This window comes from Bacillus rossius, chromosome 12, assembly GCF_032445375.1.
Source record: "Bacillus rossius redtenbacheri isolate Brsri chromosome 12, Brsri_v3, whole genome shotgun sequence".
Classification (NCBI taxonomy): domain Eukaryota; kingdom Metazoa; phylum Arthropoda; class Insecta; order Phasmatodea; family Bacillidae; genus Bacillus; species Bacillus rossius.
In genome coordinates this window covers 16,557,617-16,579,741 of record NC_086339.1, presented here as the reverse complement: position 1 = coordinate 16,579,741, position 22,125 = coordinate 16,557,617, and the positions used below count along the sequence as shown (strand labels likewise).

At 38.5% G+C, this 22,125-nt stretch overlaps 3 protein-coding genes across 7 annotated transcripts in view; 2 read left to right on the top strand and 1 right to left on the bottom strand.

The window, feature by feature from the left end:
* The window catches only part of LOC134537610 (uncharacterized), a 49,342-nt gene extending 47,649 nt beyond the window's left edge, over positions 1-1,693 (top strand). For all 4 annotated transcript variants that reach the window (XM_063378248.1, XM_063378247.1, XM_063378249.1 and 1 more), the window contains one exon: positions 1,401-1,693. In XM_063378248.1, coding sequence (XP_063234318.1) covers positions 1,401-1,574 — 174 coding nt within the window. In that variant the 3' untranslated portion in view covers positions 1,575-1,693. The remainder of the gene's footprint in view (positions 1-1,400) is intronic.
* Positions 1,694-2,923: 1,230 nt separating this feature from the next.
* LOC134537612 (survival motor neuron protein 1) overlaps positions 2,924-22,125 on the bottom strand; it is an 84,134-nt gene continuing 64,932 nt past the window's right edge. Inside the window, exons 1-2 of one of the 2 annotated variants that reach the window (XM_063378254.1) lie at positions 10,005-10,190; positions 2,924-5,406 (exon numbers count right to left, since the gene is read on the bottom strand). In XM_063378254.1, coding sequence (XP_063234324.1) covers positions 4,597-5,397 — 801 coding nt within the window. In that variant the 5' untranslated portion in view covers positions 5,398-5,406; positions 10,005-10,190 and the 3' untranslated portion in view covers positions 2,924-4,596. Of the gene's footprint in view, positions 5,407-10,004; positions 10,191-22,125 lie in introns of those variants that run through there. The other variant, XM_063378255.1, reaches the window with a different exon arrangement.
* Positions 16,574-22,125, top strand: part of LOC134537614 (uncharacterized) — an 86,464-nt gene continuing 80,912 nt past the window's right edge. The window contains exon 1 of the mRNA XM_063378256.1: positions 16,574-16,714. The gene's annotated coding sequence lies outside the window, so the exon portion shown is untranslated. The remainder of the gene's footprint in view (positions 16,715-22,125) is intronic.

The window sequence follows — 22,125 nt, the reverse complement described above, 5'->3', positions numbered from 1 at the left end:
AACATTTTCCTGGAGAGTTGCGAGCAAAAAGCACTGAACACAACAAAAACTCCACCTAACATCTGGCTTTGTTATGTTGACGCCACTTTCCTTGTTTGGCAACATGACAACGAAAAGTTAGAAGAGTTTACCCAGTTTCTCAATTCTTACAGGACACCTATACAGTTCACATATGAAATAGAATCAAAGAGAACCTTCCTTTCATAGATGTCCTAGCTTCGAGGGAAAACTGCAAAATCACCACTAAAGTGTACAGGAAATCAATTCATACAGGCCAATACCTTCATTTCTATTCCAACCATCCGAAAAAGCACCGAAACTGGCATAATTCACACTAATCAACCAAGCTGAAGTTACTTATTCTGTCAAGAAATCAGTTGCTGATGAACAAAATCACTTCAAGTGTGAACTTCTCACAAATGGTACCCGCCTGACATCATAAACCAGCACATGTCATCAAAAAAATCTTAAATCACTCAACAAAATACTACACATAAATCAAGTGGCACATTAATTATTCCCTATGTTTGTGGTCTCTCGCAAAAAATAGGACTTTGGGAAACACAGACTAAGAACAGTTTCCAAGTCAAATTCCACTATCATTAAGCATGATTACCGAAGTAAAACAAACCCTAGATAAGTTTCAAAGTCAGAACTGTGTGTATCACTTCCCCTGAGAATGTGATTGTATTTACATAAAAGAACATACATTAAGAAGCACAAAAATAACATAAGGAAGGGTGAAACTCAAAAATCTAGACTTGCCGAACATGCCTGGGACAATGCTGCACCATCAATATACAGGAACCTTAAGGAATCAGCATATATTGTCAGCAATAGCAATAGTATCAGTCAACAAAGCATTGAATTAAAAATATATGGATACCTTAATTTTAAAAAAGAAACCAATTTACTACACAACTCAGTTGCAAACCAACAACTCTCTCAGCAGTACAACAGCCATTAATATCACTCCTTTTGTGCACAGCCAATCAGGATAGCCCTCGCCTGCCATTGGCTGTGCAAGGAGAAGAGCTCTATCATATATAAACCCATAGTTTTCCAATGCCTGATGATGGGAACAAAGAACAGTTCCCGAAACATTCCACCTGTTGTCACTGGAAACCTTCTGTGTTTGTCAGTGCCACCGTCATTGTGATGTTCATAGTAATTGTTTTACTTCGTGTTTGATGGCTGTGTTGTCCAGCATGGTTTAATCTGTCTTGTCATTTGTTGTCCATAATGTTCATCTGTATTGTTTTATTATTTTTCTTGACTAACAGTGCAAAATTGCATTGAATCAGGTTTTTTCAATTATTATTAAAAAAAAGAAGGTGTGATGCATCAGTTTTCTCCCAATCGAATTTAATACAGTACATTTTGTAACTGAATTGTTACAGGTTATAGAGGCAGAAGTGAAAGAATTGGGTGAGGATGCAGTGGAGGTAAAAACCTATGCCCTCAGCAATGACAGCATCCGTCTGGTGACATACTACGAGATATCTGATGAAGATGTGAATGCTGCTGTCAAGAAGTTACACTATGTCTTCAAGGAATGCGACAAGAGAGAGTGACAGTAGTATACTAACACACACAGTGGTTTCAACTTCAACACTATTGCAAGCATGTGCCGCCCTTGAAATATTGTATAACTTTGTTATGTTTTGAATTTAATAAAAATTGTTAAAAAAGATTTTCAGTGCCAGGTATGTTAATTACATTTCCCCTCCCACCCAACTGTGTAGTTTGGTTTTCTTCCTGCAAATGATTAGTTTGTTCAAGAGAGTCAATGATCATATTCATCACCAATGTGATGAGACAGAATTCAGAATTATACATAAATACAGTCTAACTAAAGACTATAAAATTTTACAATTGATATATGGAAATATGTATAAAACTATAAATGATTTATATTATTAAAGAAATAGATGTTCAAAAGCAAATGGTACAGTTGTAATGCCCAAGCTACATGACACCAAAATGGATCATTTTTATTTACCATTTTCAAATACTAAACAGTTGCTGTTTGTCTTCTTGAACTTTGGTTCGCCCCATCCGCCACAGCACTGTGGTTACACATTTCCATTCCACTCACAAAATTACTCCTGCCAAATGCCGTAAACATTAAGCTTAGATGTTACAATCAAACTATTGGAGTTTATGTTCCATTTCACTCAGCATTTCTCTGGTGTTACTTCAGGCCCAACCTTATCTACCTTAACTAGGTATAAAATAGTTGCTTTACAGGTTACAGAGACATAGACTTTCGTATACGTTCTGTGGTGTATCCGCAATGCTAATAACCCACCTGTTGATAATTGGGAGCCAACTATATTTTGCAGAAACTGTAGAGGATTTAACACCAAACATTTATAATACTCATGAGGAAGCAGAATGTTAATTTTTTTACACTGACTGCATGAAGCAGAAACAGAATAGTCTCATCTCTAGTCTCATTCTGTTTCTGCTACATGAAGTCATGAGTGTAAAAAAATTACATTAACATTCTGCTTCCTCATGAGTATTATAAAGGTCTAGTGTTAAATCCTCTACAGTTTCTGCAAAATATAGTTGGCTCCCAATTATCAACAGACGGGTTATTAGCATTGCGGATACACCACAGAACGTATACGGAAGTCTATTTTAAGTATGCGTTCACTAAAGTACAAAAATTATGTAATCTTAGGTCACGTATCCTGATGATAAAAACATAAGCAATGCTAATGTAGAATATTTTCAGCAGTTTTCACAACAGAGAAACACTGAATGGTGCAGTACAAACATGTCAGGGAAACACAAACACGTTCTAAAAATCCAAAAAACACTGGAAACAACAAAGAATGGTCCAGTCTTCAGGACTTCTCTAAGGTAAAAGTGCGAACAGCAATGGAGTATTTACAAAATAATATTTTTAATCAAATTCATCCAGTGCAAGATTTATTCAAAGAACATGGAGATAATAAGCAATCTCGAGGAAGACTGTTCAACAAAAGTTTATAATAATTATGGAGTGTGAAAAGATGATCCAAGATATAAGGAGCAGCAAAACAATGCTAAATTATGGAAGCAGTGCTGATTCAACAAGCGGTTTATGAAAAGAACAACTTTGATGAACTGTATAAGGCGAAGCTAGGATGATTCATTCAGAAACGAGTGGAGGGAACACAGGTCCCAGAACAAATTTAATGCATTTTTAGATGTTTAACACAATTCAAACAATGGTATGGTATATGTGAAATCATGCTACAAGGTGAATAATGAAGCGAATGACAACCAAGGAGCCACCAATTTTTGTAAACATTTCTCAAAATTTGGTGGCAAAGAGTATTCCCAGTTTGAACAAATTAATAATGCAGATGAAACGCAGCTGTGGTGGAAGTGTCTGTCTACCTTCAAGAACGCTAGCTTTTGAATCGGAACACAAGTGCGCCAGCTCATCAAGCAAGCAAAGAAAGGTTCACCCACAGTCAAGTTTGAGTTAAAAGGAAAGCAAAACCCCATTCTTTCAAAAACATACAGAAAAACCACTTGTCAGTACATTATTTTAACCATGAAAGTGCATAAATGGATAAATAAATTTTTTAAGCATGATTTGATCATCACTTTATGCTACAGGTGCAAGGGCATTTAAATCTAAAGGTGCACTCCTGAAAAAGCTGTACTGCTAATTTATATGCACCAGCTCATCCCAGTTTACATGTTTCATTTATACAGATGGCAAAATAATGTCCACTAAATGTATCAGCAATAATCCAGCAGATGGATCAACCAATGTTTAAGGATTGTCCGCACCATAGGCCCTTCATTATCATCGACAATCAGCGATTGACTGCAGATCCATTTAGAATTTTTTCTCAGTCATATACTCTCAAGAATACAGTTCATCAAGATATTTTTTTACTGCTATAAATAATTAACTTTCAAAGCTTACACATTCTTCCTACACAACAACATTAACTAAATGGAGAATCTGGATGCTACAGGAACTATTTTGCTCATCCAAGAAAGAAAATACATTGACTGATCCATCAGTTGAAAACTTTCTGCCATGCAAAATTGTTACAACTGACCTACCTACAGAACTATAAAAAAAATTGAGACAAACAGGATAAGACAAAAAAAAAAAAGGAATGTGAAATTTAAATAACAGAAGTATTTCACTCCTCAAGATTACTAAGGTTTTTCTTACAACTACAAATTTTTCTAATTCAATCCTTATTCATTCTTTATAAATATCACCACACTGAATAAAATGCAGCAATAAGCTAATACAGTAAACCCAAACAACCATCAAAAACATGTAGGGTTCATACGTGTTAGCCTATACATTACTATATTTACTGTTTCTGTATTTTTACCACAAAGGTTACAAATTTCATAGGACTATTTTGTACAAACAAAATAAGGGCCTAAAAATTCACATTTATGAATCCAGTCATGATATAAATGTTTTGACACAGCAAATGAATTGTAGGTGAACACATTACTTAAATACACAAAACTTAAAATTACAGACAGAGTAGGGAATTTTGGACAATGCCACCACAGCACTCTTCAACAATGTTCATTAAAAATAGGTTGAATTACAATGACTTACTTTTTGTTTTGCTTGCGACGCGCATTGAGGGCCTCGTAGTAGCCCGTGTAGTAACCACTCATGTACCACGACATCAGCATGGCCGAGAACGCCTCGGTTTGCTCGGCACTGCTCTCCATCATGTTGAAAGGCATCGGCGGGACGACGCTGGGCATCACCGGCGGCATGCCGTTGAAGTGGGGCATGCTCATGCTGGACGGCGCGGGGAACTGCGGCATGCTCCCGTTGAACCCCATCGGTGGTGCCGGCGGCGCTCTCTTCTGTTTGCCGTTGCTTCTCGGCGACCTGCCTTTCTGCCGAGGAACGTTGACTTGCCCGGAATCTTCCTCGCTGCAGTTTTCAGACCCTTCCACGTGGGGAGCGTCGGTGCCGGCTGCCGCCAGAGCCTGGTCCTCCCGGGCCTTGCGGCCCTGCGACGGGGTCAGGCTGGCGAGGGCAACGTCCTCCTCGTTGTTGTAGCCGACGTACTGCACACGGCAGGTCTCCTTCTCTGGGTGGATCTCCGTGATGGTCGCCTCGTACACGTTACCGTCCTCGCTGAACACGCTGCAACAGCGAGCCCCCACCGACCACTTGGGAGCTGGTCTGGGCGACTTCTTGTTATTAATGCTGTTCTTCTTCTGCTTGCTGCCCGGTTTGAGAACGTCATTGATTTGAGCATCCGAGTACCCCATTCGCTCCAAAGCTTTCTTTTTCACGCGGTTGAAGTGCTTGTCGTAACTGTCGAGAAGCAATGAATCGTCGACCCCGTCCGAGTCCTGGCCGTTCCCTCTCACAAAGAGTATTTCCTTTGACATCCCGGACTTCTGTAAATCAGAAAATTTATAGATAAGCCCACACCAATTCCAACTTCAAACTGTTTAGACAATGTGTAAAAAACTAATTTTTAACATAACAATGAACAGTGAAGCCTTACTAATAAAAAAAAGTCATCAGTCATCATGTCCATAAAATATCATCCTCCATTGGTCATGATCAGACATTATAATTATTTTAGACAGTTTTGCATTGTCTCTGCAGTATGTAATCTTTATTTCTATTGTTAATGTAATCCTATAGCTATGGACCATGTTATGAATTTATATACAAAATCATGAACATAAAAGTACCTTGAACTAACTCAGCCAATTAATTTTACTCCATAACTAACATTAACTAATAAACTAAATTGAATTGTTTAGTGAATCAAAGACAGGTAAAGTATACGTATACTTTTTAACTAAAGCAAGTTTTAATCCAGCTGATACAAACATCTTGCAAAATTCTTTGATATGATAAAGTATTTAGTATGGAAATTCTAAAAAAATGCCTCATTAAAATATGTAGGTATATAAAATTACAAACAAATTTTTTTTACTCCTGAAATGATTTTTGATCATTTTCTAAGAGGGCGCTGTGATACTTTTAATTAGTTTATCATTTTAAAGAGTGGTTAGATTATGTTTATGTATTATGAATAACCACTGAGAATTCAAGTGAACCATTGGATAGGAATTACCAACCGTACTCATGATTTAAAACTATATGTACTTAATGCACATACCTAACTACTTATATGTTAAAACTGTACCTACGTTAATAAACTACTTGAAGTATTATAATGCTCTCTTTGAGAATGATTGGAAAACATGTCGAAAAGTAAATTAACATTCAAGTTTTTCTCAAAGAAACGTTACTGTCACAGAATTACCAAAATTTCTGTGTTGTTTTTCTCACAGTTTGAACATCACTTCCAATTTAAAAAAACATCATCATACATCAATATTTAATATGGCACCAGTCAATCAACGTGTTTACTGTATAATAAACTACTACGAATAATGCCCTTACATAGAATCATTTGGTATGATTATTATTTTGAAAGCAAGCAATACCTTTCAAAGAATTTAAGAATTAATTTTTAGCATGAAGTCACAGTAATCTGATATTCCTTTAAAATATATTGCAAAAATTTGTTCCTTTTTTTTTTTAACCCAGTTCAGTTAGGTTTTCACACTTGTAGGTGATCATAAGTGAATGGTCAGTTAGGCCAGTTACATACATAATACCTAAAATCATGCAATTTTTGCTGATTAGGTTAGGTTCTGGGGTAGTACTGAAGAAGAGCCGCTTTTGTGTAAAAATTAAAATAAAAATTCAAGATGTATTCATAACTTCCTGAAATGATTTTTCAATCATTATCTAAGCAGGTATGTGATACTTCTAGTAGTTTACCAGGAATTGACCATTTAAAGGGTGGTTATGTTAGGTTCTCTACATTAAAACCACTTTATAGTAGTTTGGTTGGGTTAAGTTAACAGACTTTATAATTGTGAAATTGTTTGGTTAGGTTATGTTAGGTACATTAGATATAGGCCTACTTTTAAATTTTGTGAATGGTCGGTTACTGACATTAAAAATACTATATATTAGTAAAAATGGTGGAACTATTTTAGATCCTGATTCCACAACAATACTAATGACATCACCAATATGGAATTGCTTAAGTCATTACCACCCCTATATTCTTACGGGACAATCCCAGGTATATGTAGATTTTGGGCCGGAAACAATAAACACACTATTTCTCACATATTTCATTTTTTGATTATTATTTTATGATACAGATATTTCTTTACCAAAGAAAAGATGTCTGTAGACCTTACAAATTATGGCAGTATCCCTATTTATTACAAAAATTCATGTTGCGGGAAAAGTGGTAAATTACGAGGAATAAAATACCGGTATCGCAAAATAGACTAGACCAAGTGGGAAGTCTACTCTTCACGATGCCAAGATAAAATTATCTAGAAAAGTCTAAATTTCATCTAATAGAATACGGGAATAGCAAAATAGACTAAAACTGGTGGGACACACTGTGTCTACAGTACGCTGGCCAAAACCCACATCCCCCCTTTCCCGCATATGCTGTAAGAATGTAGTAATAAGTAATATTGTAACCAACTTCTATTGCAGAATACACTGTTCTGTCCAGAATATATTAAAGTATTTATAAAGTAGCTAACCTAACCTAATCAACCTTTCACTTAGTTTTCATAAACTGAATGAATGCTAACCTAACGTATTAAATATCACATTTCATCTAAACCTTAGATCATCATATTAATTCAACATACATGCTTAATTCTTCTATACACATGATTGTACATATCCGACTTACCTCTTTTTCCTAAGTAACTTTGCCTCTACATATAGGCTATATAAAATGTAGCTACCTACCATTCTACAAAATAACAGTATTTGTAATATGTAACCTAGCCTAACCAGTTGTTAAAAAGATTAACTACTCTAAGTATCACAACACCCTCTTATAGAATAATTGTAAAACATTTTGCAATTTATAATTTTTTTCTTTCTTCAGTAAAACGGCTCTCCTTCAGAATTATCTAGAAAACAGTCTCAGCTATGCTATATTCCCGAGGGCCTCTGGAAAACCACTCATCAAGTTGCAGCTAGTATCAAAAAAACAGTATAATGGCAATAACAATCTGGGAGATCTCTGGTGGAAAACAGTCTGGCTAGGCTGAAGCACAACAAATTGACCTCACTATATTTTCATTACAGATAATATTTATAATAGGTAACTTTAAACCAACTATAAACCTAAAAATACTATGTTTTAATTTGGCTACCTTAACCTAACCTCTACTTAAAAAGGTTTCTGTGAAGGAACTACTTGTTCCAATGCAATGATCTCTTAGAATGATTAGAAAACATGTTAGGAAGTAATTATATGCATTTTGGAATTTTTAAAAATAATATTTGCAGAAAAATAGTAATATTCAACATAGTAAACTACTTAAATTATCAAGAAATTATTCCACATCCCGTACGCAAGTCTATCCCTTGATCGTGGTGGAATGATTCTATATATATATATATATATTGAACCTGTGGTACATGATGCTTGCTGTTTTAATTTAGTACGTCCAAAGATCCTGGACATAACAAAAACTTGAATATCGCAATACAAACTAATTACATCAGGTCTTCAGTAAAATTTTTCTCTTTCATGTATATTTTACAATCATAATTCATTTTTATATTACAAAATGTTGTACTAAATTGAAACAGCAAGCCTTATTTAGGTATTTATTTTATTTAATGCCTTAATTTAAGTGGCAAAATTAAGGCCTTGTCTTATACTTAAGCACATACATCTTTACTAAATAGGTACATGTAAAATAAACACAATAAATATTCTGGCCTAGACATAACAAAAATTGTCACAAATAAATTTAAATAAAAACTGAATTAACATATCAGTACCAATATGAACATACCAAAAAAATTAGCATATAAGATACATATGAGCTACCTAAAGCATAATATATTAAAGAAATATTATAAAAAGGCCTTTTTTAAAATCTATCTAATACTAAAGTTATAAAGATTTAAATAAATTTAATAACCTGAACATTCATGTCAAAAACTAACGAAGAGACAAACAATGTAATATATATACCAATACATTTTCTTACAATAAATCGTACATATACATGTACATTCCCACACATTTAATCACACATATCTGATACCACAGCTAAACCTGACTATCGGAGTTAAGCAAGTACCCGAATAACGTTTCTTAAACACAAAAAGGGAATTTTGAAGTCTGATTGACTCGGGTACTTCATTCCATGCACGAGCAGTAGTCACGGAGAAAGATTTTGAGTATACAGCTGTCTTTTGTTGAGGGATGAGCAAAGAAAAATGACTCTGTGAACGTGTGCCTATACCATGACGTGAATCGAGGATAGGACTGGATCAACGTACACAGAATCATCATCAGGATGAAGGGATAAACTTGGATACCTACATTATTTGTAACTTTTACACCAAAATACATTTGATTCTGATATATATATATAAGTTATATTAAAGTTTCAAATCACTCACTCATACAACTGCTTACTTTATTTTAATTAAAATAAAGTAAGCAGTTGTATGAGTGTGTGATTTGAAACTTTAAAAATTACCAAAAAATATATATTTCTTTTTATTTTGGGGATTAATTTAAATTATAAAGTATTAAGTATAAAGCTTTGATATAACTAGTATAGACAATCAGGAACTTTGCCCCCAAAAACAATTGTTCCGTGAAACGTATCCAAATGTATTCTCACGTAAACTACTAAAATAAAGTAAGCAGTTCAATGTGTTTGTGATGCGAAACTGTACTACAACCAAAATTGGTTAGATTTTGAAAATGTGAATTATAAAACCTTGATATAAACTAGATACGCAATAATTAACAATTACCACCAAAAAAAAAAGGCAAAGAAAGATTTTTGGTATACATTAAAGTTAAGTACAATTTATAATAATAAAAAAAACACTCAAAACTGCAATGCAAATTATCACCGGTTACAATAAATAACAATAACAATGTAAGAAAACTTACCAAATTGTAACAAAAGTATTCTTTTATTAATAAGTTTCCAACAAAAATCACATGCGCAAAAAATACTTATTTTAAAACAGAATGAAACAAACTGACTTAAAATGTCAATATGCCATTTATTACATTCTTATATTCAAATGTTACGAAGACATCACAACACAGCATAGAAATGTTAAAAGTCCTAGTGAAAGCCATAGAGAAGACAGAAGCCTAAGATTCAAACCAGTCCAAGTCACCAATCTACTCCATGACCCGAACAGAATCTAGGAACTAGGATACTGAAATTCGCCGCTCGTTCGTGCGATTTCAGTAGCACGTATTAAAGGACAAAAAGGAATGGGAAATATGTCGAGACCGTCTTTTATATAATTTTGTAACGAATAAATGAGAGAATTGTCAAGCTACATTAAAAATAGTGTGGACGGGTTACCTACAATAAAAATACTGTGACATCATATAAACAGTTGTTTAGGGTATGTTAGCTACATTACAACTATTATTATGTCGTGCAAGGGGTTACCTTTTTTGACCCAGCACTCTTAGCCTATGCCCTTCCACCCTGGAGCCCCCATGGGAATGGATGCGGATCACACCGAATACACAACCAGGAAGGGCGTTAGAGCATTGGGCTATACACAGGGGCTGAGGCTACCCATCCCAGCATATGTACCACCTTCGGCCCCCTACCCCACTCAGCTGACCAGAAAGTTGGATGCTCCCTTAGCCCTCCGGAGTTGTCATCACTTCTGGCACCTGCCCCAGTCTCACGCCTCACACTGGGACTCCTCAATCACCCAGCGAACCCGCGGTCCAGTGGAGGCCTACCCAACCTCTCCCAGCTATCTAGGCTGGTGAACAGAAGCTGTCTTCGTCGCTCACTACGTCAGCACATCAAAGGGCTAGGGAACCCTAATGCATGCCCCTAAAGCACCCGGGGCACCACTACCAAGTACGAGTTCTTCCCAGCAATAATCCTGGGCCTTAGAGGAAACCTCAGTGGGGCACCATTCAAACATGATGGATTCTCCCCATACTACTACCAACTTTTGGTCTACTCAGCAGACTGTTCGCCGGTAGCTAGACCAGACCGCTACCATTCAGAATAAAGCCACAGGGTGTCCTCGTCGCCTCGGATTACCCTCCGAACCACCCTACCTCGGCCCGGCGGATTTACACCCGATTAAGGCCCGGATGCGCCTAAACTCATCGGGTGACGACCGCCATCAGCCCCAGCTAGAAAATGGCAGCCACAGTTCCCAGGCTGGAGGGACCTCGGGGATGCCTCGGTACCTCCCCCGACTGCTGGACAAAGGGGACTCCCTGTCGAGCAGTTTACAGCCCTTTTTTAGGCCCGGTTGCCCGACACCGTAACAACCATACCCAGTCCTTCCTTTAACATGACGTCGTCCGACCGAAGGCCACCCTAAAGCCCGACCTGCAACCGCCAGTATTCAACCCCGCTAACGGAACGCGCCCCTAGCCATGGCCCACCCGAGTCAGGCGAGCCACCAGCAACCAAGGTAGAACCCGGCCCCCTAATAAACAGACCGACATTACAGCCGACCACGTTGCAAAAACAAACACAGAATATTAAACAATATTATGTATACATTAAAAGTTGATTAACGAAAGTGCGACGTAGGAGTGCCCGGGCACTCACGTGTGTAAATACGTCGATACGTGTGTGAGTGTCCCCCTGGCGGCCTTCTGCCGAGATCAGTTAATTAACCATGTGACATAATTATTAACCCCTTGTGTTCGTTATTAACCCCCACCAGAGCAGTCCGGCAAGAGACGAACAGTCGCTGGTGTGACGTATAATTTAAAGGACATAATTCGTAAACATACTAACTCCAATGTGTAGAAGGGACGAGTGATGTTAATTCAGCCCTAATAATTAATGTAGGAATTTAGCACCCTTAAAATCTCTTATTAACGTGTCACATTAGAGACTAACGTAATGAGGTCAACCCTGGCGCGAGGGACACCGAGCCTCGGCCGGGCGCCATGACATCACGCCAGTACAGCGCGACTCGTGGACCGGGGCGGACGCACATCCCACGGAGAGACATCATCCTTTGTCTGCATTGAACTCACTGCTGGTAATTATAGTCACTTCCTCGAAACCTCTTTTTACTTATCTCTCCGTGTGTACCCGGTCCAATTTTCGGTCCAGGACTTAATCCGGCCGCATAACTTTTAAAACCCCCTGCACCCCACTTGGTCTGCGGGGTAGTTTCAGCATACGGCACAGGCTGCCTCCCGAAGAACAGAACTTTAATTAAAACCAGTCGCTCCGGCGAGCGAATTTAGCTGCGGTCCGCGCTCCACTACAGTGGACGCGAACACCGCCTCGAGACGTTGAAATAAGGGATTGGCCGCCTCCAATCACCCTCACCCCTCTTTTGAGTAACCAGGCTCAGAACCGCCTAGTGCCACGCTAATACGTAATAATTAGTAACTTTGTGTGACGCCTTGAATCTAGAACGTTTTCTTTTGTAAACTTGTGCGACGCGTCACCGCGTAACATTCAATAAACTTGTGCAACGCACCTTCGTGTAACATTTTTTGTGAACTTTTGCCACGTATTATTACGTAACTTTCAAACTATCTTTGTGTAATTGTGTAACTTCTGTATTGTGTGACGTCACCCTCTGAACGACGTGGCGTGTAATCAACGGTATTACACCAAAACCACAGTCGCATGAATAAACGACACACGTCATTTGTTGCATTCCTTCAGCGTCTGATTAATTAACCATACGACTCCCAACCACCGCCAAGTAGGGAATTCCTCATAACCCATGCAACACCGCCGACGGTCCTAGTGGGCCACGCAGGGCAATCGACCCAACGACCCACCTATCGACTAGAAACAGAGCTAGTATGGCGCCCACCCGGAAACATTACATCCACAACAGCCATTCCCGCTAGGAGCCGCACCGGGACTCGAGCCCGAGACCCCGGACGACGGCAAACATGAGTCCTGATCCATTCACTGTGGGGCCCTTTGGGGACCGATGCACCGAGGCTCGGCAGTCGAACCCCCAGAAAGGTTTCTATCGCATCCAGGGGCGCAACAACAGGGGGGCAAGGGTATTTCCCCCCCCCCCCCCCCTCTGAAACCTTGAAGTGGGGGCAAACGGGGGCAAAGAAAGTGCTGTGTAAGCAATTTTTAGATAATAAAACTGCTTAAAAGGCACCATTTTCCACCTTGAAATACAAATTTTCCCGGGGGAGGATCCCCGGACCCCCCGCTTCAATAGGGGGGATCGATGATTCTCTATAAAAAGGTATATTGCCACCCCTTTGGAAATTTAGTTGTTGTGCCCCTGATCGCTTCTGCTGTTGCCCGCAGATTCAGCCCTTCCACCATTTCTGGTCTCATGCATGCAATTGACATTACAACTAGCAAAAAGAATGGCTTTGTGAGGGTTCGCTAACTTTTTTTAATGCCCGTCCAGTACTATAATGATTTCAGGATGTTGTTAGCACTGCTGTACTTCTGTAGTACCTACTTCGAACATATTTGCAAATGCTCGACACATTTAAGTGCATGTAAATATATATCATATTCCTGCCATATAGGATGTATCGTGGTTGAAGTAAACTGTTAGTGGTGCCAGTGAGTTCTCAAGGGAGTTCAGGCCACGTGGCTGTTAACAGTAGTGGTTCGTTGCTAATGAAAGAAAGTAACTGCGAATAAATTTTGATTTATTACACATAGAGGCAGCACTTTGCATGATGCTACCACAACACTCAACTGCATTGTGTCGGTGCTGTGTAGCACATCTCTATGTACTTACGATATGGAAGCATTATACTTACAGCAAGAGCAAGGGTGTAACAGTAGATGAGTTTTCATTGCTTATGCCGCGGAAAGTTCCGCGAAGTATGATACGAGGATACTCCACGTCTATGTTGTAGAACACCGCAAACACTATACGAAAGAAAGAGTATGGAACATTAAACATTACACAAGTATATTAATATTAAACTCGCAGCTGGTAAAGAATCTTAGCGGGGAACTACGAGGTGTGGATATTGTCAGATTGACACATCTCGAGAATAGTTGAGTTCAGTTTTGTTCAACATCTAGATGGAGACAATGTTTCACAAGCGATGAACAGTCCCTGGGGTTAAGCATGTGTGAAGGGCCCTTCCATGTGGAGGAATGTGGCCTACTGTAGGTAGGTACATATGTTTAGTTAGTTTTGCAGAAAGTTGACACATTTAGTCCGGAGACAGCCCAGTGCGGGCGAAGTTGGAAAAGTTTACGAATAGAACATCCTACCCGAGGATAGGTAAACGAACACAGCCCGTCAACTGCGACGAAAATTTAAAACTCGAAAAACGCATTACTCGGAATGAAAGAATTAAGTTATGCAGTGGGTTCCTCACAACCGCACCGAAAATGGGTCAGCCATGGGCCCGATGCAAAAGGATTTAAAAACTTACACTGTGGGAGTTACAATCGGAAATGGCAAAATTTTGAAGACCCCGTTGTGTTCGCGTGTCTGACATCTGCGCTGAGCAAGCGGTGGCGACTGACGTGGCCCCGGCAGCCTGGAGCTACCTAGGGCCACGTTTCCCACACGAAGTATGCAGAATGCGGGAACGACTCGGGCTGAGATTTGCGGTGTAATCGCACAGTGTAAAATATTCTTTTAATTAAGAATGCCAAGTAATGAGATTACTTTAATAAAGAATTAGTAATTTAATCAATGAAAAATGATGGTTGGGATCTATGTCTGGTGGATGAATACATGCACTACAGAGGCGGACGAACACATCAACACTCCTCGATAGCTGCACAGGTGCTATCGACCCATCTTCCCTTCGCCGATGTGCAGGGTGTGTATCGATTGTCACCCAATCGATAATCGACCATAGGTTATTTGTGCTTTGAAATGAACCTACTTTATTTTTAGAATAAATAGATTTTATAATAGTTATTAAATTAAAATAAAGCATTTTGTGACATTCTAATATCTGTTTCAGAAACATAGCATCATCCTAATCGAAAGTTGATAGATGTCCCCCGACCAAACCACTTGCTGGTGGAGGTCTCTGCCATCAGAGGCCGGCAGTCTCAACTCAATTTGTGTCGGGGTTGAATGTGCATACAGCAGCACAGGTTTAATCACGACTATGTAAAGCGATGCATGGGTACGAACGTGACCCAGCCTTTATCTAAACCTACCTATTTTAATTTAGGAAAGTTTCTCTACTTGGCCACATTGCCCGCATGGGGCCATCATCAGTGTTGAACAGTGTAACAGTTTTACTTTTTTTCTAATATATGGGTTGATGACTTTTGATACCCCCTTGTAAAGTCATTCATGTGGTATTTAGTTCAACTTCCAGTCTCTAAGGCTCAATTGTTTCCAGTTATAGTGCTAAATGTGTAACATATCAAATCACACCAGGTCCATGCCAACATGTAATTTCCATACTGAGATACATTTTAACGTGGCACATAAAAACGGGACAGTTCTAGTTAATACATGATCGTCCACAAGTTGGCCTCATCTAATTCCTTAGCCTACATGGTGATACATGTTTGACTTCAAACCGCTTAGTACTGTATAGGGTAGCAGTCAAGCATCGACAAAACTCCTACACGACAATCATAAACGATTATAAGGTCATATCTTAACGACACAACTAATTCTCTAGGTTATTCTTAAGTTCTCAATCGTAACCTGGCTTTAATGTCTTGTTTATAAACTATGCAAGAATGTAAGAACGCATTTATATTATAGAGTACAGGATGCAATTTGAAACTCAAGTATTGGTTAACTTCCAAATTTATTGCTTTCTATCTTGCGTTTCCGACGGCATTATTTAAAGAGACGTGTCCCGAAAACTTTAAAGATGTCCACGATGTATTTTTACTACCTATATACATCATGTTTACATTGTTAAACTTTCTCACAGTGAAATAAAATAACACTTTTGAAAATTTCCCATGATACACGTGAATTATCAAAATAAGCCGGGGTAGAAAATTGTTTTCTACTGTTTTACAATTTCAGTTATAAGATTGATGACATCTTGCGACTTCGTGTTTAATAAACGGCCGAGATAATTCTTGCGTTGACTACGTGTTGCGTGGTCGCGTGGGTCCGTCCCTAGTCAGGGGTGTATTTGTGTTAGTGAGGCGGAATAAGTGCGATGCTCTTTTTTTTTATTATTATTTTTAAAAAAAGCCTCTAAGCACAAGGCTTTGAAATTGCACGCAGTCTTCTTGTTTTAGCGGACAACCATAACATTATATGACGGAGAAATTAACAAAGGAGTAATGCAAGTATCTTGAGAGCTTTCGAGAATCTGAACCGGATGTTTCATGTCTAAAATCATTCAGAAAACACGAGTTTCAGCCATTACACCTTAAAAAAAAAAAAAAAACGAAACGCTGAAACAGAACTACCCCATCCGTTCTCGGCGTATTATCAAATGCTTTTCCAAATGGCGTGCCTTCTTCTGGAGCTCCGCACACGGTTGTGTGTAGTAGCCGGGTAGTTGCGCCCCTGGACCGCAGACAGAAGGCTGAAGCGGGAGAACTGCGCATGCGCGGAAGCTATCGCGCGGCGGGGTCCGCTCAGTTTCCCGCAGTTGCGCCCGCGGTACCGGCTGCGGCGTCACGTGACCCCCCCGCGCAGGAAGAGCCGCGTCGGCCCCCCAGCTCTCGCCGCGTGATCATGAGAGTAAGTGCGAACACGCAGGACCTTCACATTTCCATAACTACAACAAAGTTTTTTTTTTACGTGACAACGTCTAATAAATCGATGAACGCCGGCTGCACGCACGAAAAAGTGTCCCGTTGCGCACTTTGTTCCGTTACGCTGTGTCCCGGTACGCTGTCGGCGAGTGCAGTTATAATAGGTTATGTTACAATTGACTAAAAAATTATGGTGATTCATATAATTGATGATAGATATTTGATTACAGTATATTTATATGAAAACTTGTTCATAATTATATTTAAACTTTATTACCAAACGCCAGTTTTTAAAATTAATTACAAGTCGTCTACACGTGAACTGTTTCGTCGACTGTTTATAAAGTGAAGTGAAAAGTTAATGTGGTTTTCATTGCTTATTACAACAATTTCGGCAATATAGGTTAATTATTCTTGCATTTTAAAAATCTGATTACTAGTATAATTTCAAGTATTTATTCTTTTCTTATTAAAATAAAAATGATTCAATTTTATTCATAAAAGTATGCAATCATTTCATCAATGTTTTGTTATGACGTTGTCACGTTAAACTATCGTCCGTAAACCGACTTTACAGACAACCAATTTTTTTCTTTTTTAATTGCTCCTTATTGCGAATCTAGTTGTATAATAAAATAAAGAAAATAAATGGATGCGTTTGTGATGCAAAGCTGTATTATTACCAGACTGCATCATATTTTGTGAATATGTATAAAACTGAGGAACATTATTCCCGGGAGCAATTATTCTGTGTAACATATTGAATTGTATTTTAACGAAGAGGAAAAAATAAAGTAAGTGGATGAATGAGTTTGTAATGCGAAACTGTACCATTGCCAAAAAAATATTTAATTGTGAAAATATGAATCATAAACCTTTGATATAAACTGGATATGCAATAAGGAACAAATATAGTTTTTTTTGTTATTGTTGAGACATTCTTTCCTTTTTTCTCAGGGGAAAAAACGGACAATCATTCAACTAGAGTTGCATGGAATAGTTTTTTTCCATTATTGGTGTGTTAATTATTATTATTATTTTAAGAGGAACTTCTCTACAGGGTAAGTCGAGGCCACATATGGTGAGACATTTGCAACTGATCTTATACATCTTATACATCTTATACTTTAATCTGTGAAGTTTCACTTCTACGGGCGTGGCGGCCAGGAACTTTTTTTTTCAATTCAAACATTTGGAATTTGAAACGACACAACCTTTCTCTACTCTCGCAGTTAGTATGCCCGCTCGAAATCTCATTGTCACAAAATATATTTTTCAAAAGTTATCGCAGAAGAGATGTACGTCTGCGCGCGCTACGTCCATAGAGGCGAAACCCGCTCAGTGAAAGCGTATAATGGCCCTTGTAGTCATCCTCGGCACTAAAAAGATCACGTGGAATTCCGCCTAACTTTTAACGGAAATAAACGAAGGATTATTTAAGGAAACTCTTTCTCTACAATACTGTATTTTTTTATAGCCATTTTAAATCTTCACAAGTTGTATGATATATATCTGGACAATTTGAAGTCAATATTCATGTCACTTGAGGAAATTTTTTTTTTTAGTTAATATCAGTGTGTAACAATGAAAATTTTGTATTAGATGTCTTCAATACTTGGAGTCGCGTATGTTATTCACTCGTTAAGTTAAAAACTTCCTCCAAATCTAAATAGCTGTCTATTATTTAAATACGTTCCGAAAACTAAAATTAAATTGAAATTTACCAAACAATTATACAAAAAATATAGCCATCTTAAAAACTGTTACCAACTGTGACCAAAACTCTCCGGAGTACAACTAAAAGGCTGTGAATTAAATATAATTTAAATTTTAAAAAAAAACTAAACTCAATTTAAATTACTTATTTATAAATCACAAATTACAATGTTAAACTTAAGTATAAAGTTGAACCGTTAAAAAATTATTACAGTTGGAAAACTGTCCACTGTCCATGGCGCAGCGCGCTACAAAAATTTCCTTTTGGCTTTGTGAACTATGGTTCGCGCCATCCGCCACAGATTGGCAGCACTGCGGTTACACATTTCCGTTCCACACGACTTACGTTCCGTTCACGGAATTACTCCTATACACAAAATGGCATATACCGAGGGCTAAGATGTTGCACACCAAAAAGTAAGGTGAATCAACAAATTGTAAATTTTTTAATTTCTCAGGTTTAATATTATGTAATTAGTAACAATTCTATGCGATGAAAATATAAATATGCGTTAAGTTATTATGTATAGTAATATAAATAATAAAATAATAAAAACATATTATAATAATCTTGTTGGCCTTTCTTCTTCTTCTTCTTCTTCTTCTTCTTCTTCTTCTTCTTCTTAGTAAGATGAATATGCAATTTACTAAATTACTTCAACATTACTACACTTAAAGCACCTGACTGGAGGAGGACCTTCTGACACTGTAGTGTTCGCTGCGATATTGCGATGCGCACTCCCAAAACCTGTTACTTGTCGGGGCTACGTCATGACAAGCGTGTAAGCACCTTTAAGTAAAGCCCTCCGACGCACCGACTGGTTTGCAAATCAAATTGATGCTCACACGCGAAACAGACAACTAAATTCCAGATTATAAATTACGTTCATTAATTTACCATAAAATTGTCTCTTTTGTTCTTGGCGAGATGGGGGAAAAAAAAAAAAAAAACCCTATACCGTGGCGAGGGGACGAACAGGGTTGTTTGTAAACTACTTAGCGACTGCACCGACGCTCAAACGATATTGGGCGGGACGAGTCACTCCTCATTATCGTGGAGTGATCTAATCGAACGGGCAATCAGCGAATGCAAATCTCGAGCTAATTAGTCACCGCCCGACCCTCTCTTTCCAAGTGCCAGGCAGCGAGGCAAAACACGACTCCCATCAAGCTTCTGTGGTTTTAAATTGAGACTCCTTGTTTACATGTGCGTTGAATCAACCGGGGCTCTGATTGGCCAGAACACGAGCTGCAGGCTGATTCACACACCCCAGGGACATGACAGCGCTGTGACTTCACCGACCGTGATCTTGTACTGTTGCATAATATTCACAGTGGACTGTGTGCTATCCGTCTTCTGGCAACTGCACGGACTCGCAATTTTTTTTATATGAATATATTTATTTTGAAGTCATTTAAATTTAATATATCGCAAGTTGATTAGTAAAAAGTAGAAAAAATACCAGTTTTTAAATATTTGATGCTATTCATGTACGCGTATATATCTTTCAGTACAAATAATTCAGTTCATATGCCCTCCAACATATAATTTTTTTTTGTGTGTTCATACACTACGTTATTTAATGAAGTATCTGCAGTATAAATGTCTCTGCTAGTTCAACGCCCCCGAAATGTGGCGCCCGGGGCACAAGCCCCCCCCCCCCCCCCCATCTTTTTCTAGTTACGTCCCTGCATGCTCCTAAAAATCCTGGCTACGGCCACGAAGGGGGAGGGGGGAAAGAGAGAGAGAACACGAGCGAAAAAAAAAAAAATAGAATTGTGACCTGCATGTAATTTAAATTTCGGTTTCAGTTGAATTTTCATGATTGCGTGTTAGAAACAACTTTCAAATATTTTACTGCCGCATGTAAAGACGTGATTTCGACCGAGTTTGGTCTTTAGTAAATAAAAAATAATAATAATAACTCCAGTATAATTTGTCAGGAAAACATTTGTGAATTTCTTAAGATAAAAACCAGCAAAATCAATAATCGAAATTTAAGTTCCAGCTTGGCTTAAAAAAAAACGTCTCGAGTAGAATTAAATTTCCAAATTTTTTTATTCGGTGGAGCCCCGAGGGTCATATCCTCTGGGGGCTTTTCCTTCCCAGGCTCCCAGTCAGGGCCGCAACTAGGGGGGAGCAAACGGGGCATACGCCCCGGGCGCAAAGCTGTGGGGGCGCCGAAATCGCTTGCATTGTAATTCCTACTACAACTGGTAACCGGTAAAAAGTTGTTTTAACTTGCATGCCAGGAATGTCTAATCTGATTTACAATATAACGTCTCAACATATATTTAATGAACAAGTCTAGTGATTATACGGACTACTTTATGGACATAGTGGGTTCATGCATGGAAGGTACAGTAGCACAGAAACTGTTACATGTAGGCATGGAAGATGCTTAAATAGCACCATTTTTCCGTGGGAGGGCCCCCGGACCCCCAGCTTTATTGGTATGTGCAAAACAAGAGGGGGGGGGGGGCCGCATGAATCCATTCATGCCCCGGGTGCCAGAGACTCTAGTTGCGGCCCTGCTCCCAGTAACGCCCCTCCTGGGAAGATGTGTGTACAAAAGTAGATGGCCCAGGACCCCGCCAAGTCCAGTGAGCAAGTGTGTTCCCACTAGGGATGGGTAGTTCGCGAACTACCAGTTCATTTTGAACTGTTCTGACGAGCGAACTAGGTGACTAGTTCGCTGTTACCAAAAACAATCGTTCTTTCGTTCTTTGCGTGTTTCTCCTCTTCTACTCTGTTTGGTCCTTACTGCGCATGCGCGAAAGATCCCTAGGTGACTAGTTCGCTATTACCAAAAACAATCGTTCTTTCGTTCTTTGCGTGTTTCTCGTCTCCTACTCTGTTTGGTCCTTACTGCGCATGCGCGAAAGATCCCCCCCCCCCCCCATAAACATTGTCAAACAATATGCCACGTCTTTCTTTCTTGCTTTCTTCCCTCTCTTACGTTTGTTCTTTATTTGGTCTCTTCCCCCCCCCCCCCTTTTACGATATTTCCCCATCGCTTCGTCGTTCGTCAGTTCCAAGTACTGATCTGAACTACGAAGACCGAAGAGAAAGGGAGTACATATACACACTGAACTAGATAGTTCAAAGACATAGATAGTTCACACAGTAAGTTTATTTAATTGCGTAGTTAGGCTGTCGGTCATTATTTCGTTTCGTTCTTTCTTGCGCAATGATGTATCGTTTGACGATCGTGAACTCTTAATTTTTATCTAATATTCTTTAGACATTTACATTACATGTTGACATTTACATTACATGTTGGCATTAAAAAACGTGTCACGTAAATAAGTGTAATTACGTGAAAATTTCAGATAGCCTATACAATCTGAAATTAAACTTTAATTACACATAGACCACACATTAAAAAACTACACTAAAATTTAAAGAAACAATAAAACTTACCCAATACGAAAAAAATCAGCTTAGGTTGTCACAGATGAGAAAACACTATACCATAATTTTGTGTTGTACACATGTGAAAATAAGCACATTACTTGCAGAAAATAAATTAATACACATTCAAAAATGTAAGAATTGTGTGAAAGAAAAACAATATGATAGTCGTTCATTTGTAATGGGAGATATTGTTTACAAGCATCGGATTACTGTGTGCCTCTTTTATTTATAGAAAAAGAAATGCCCATAAAACAAAAAGTCTG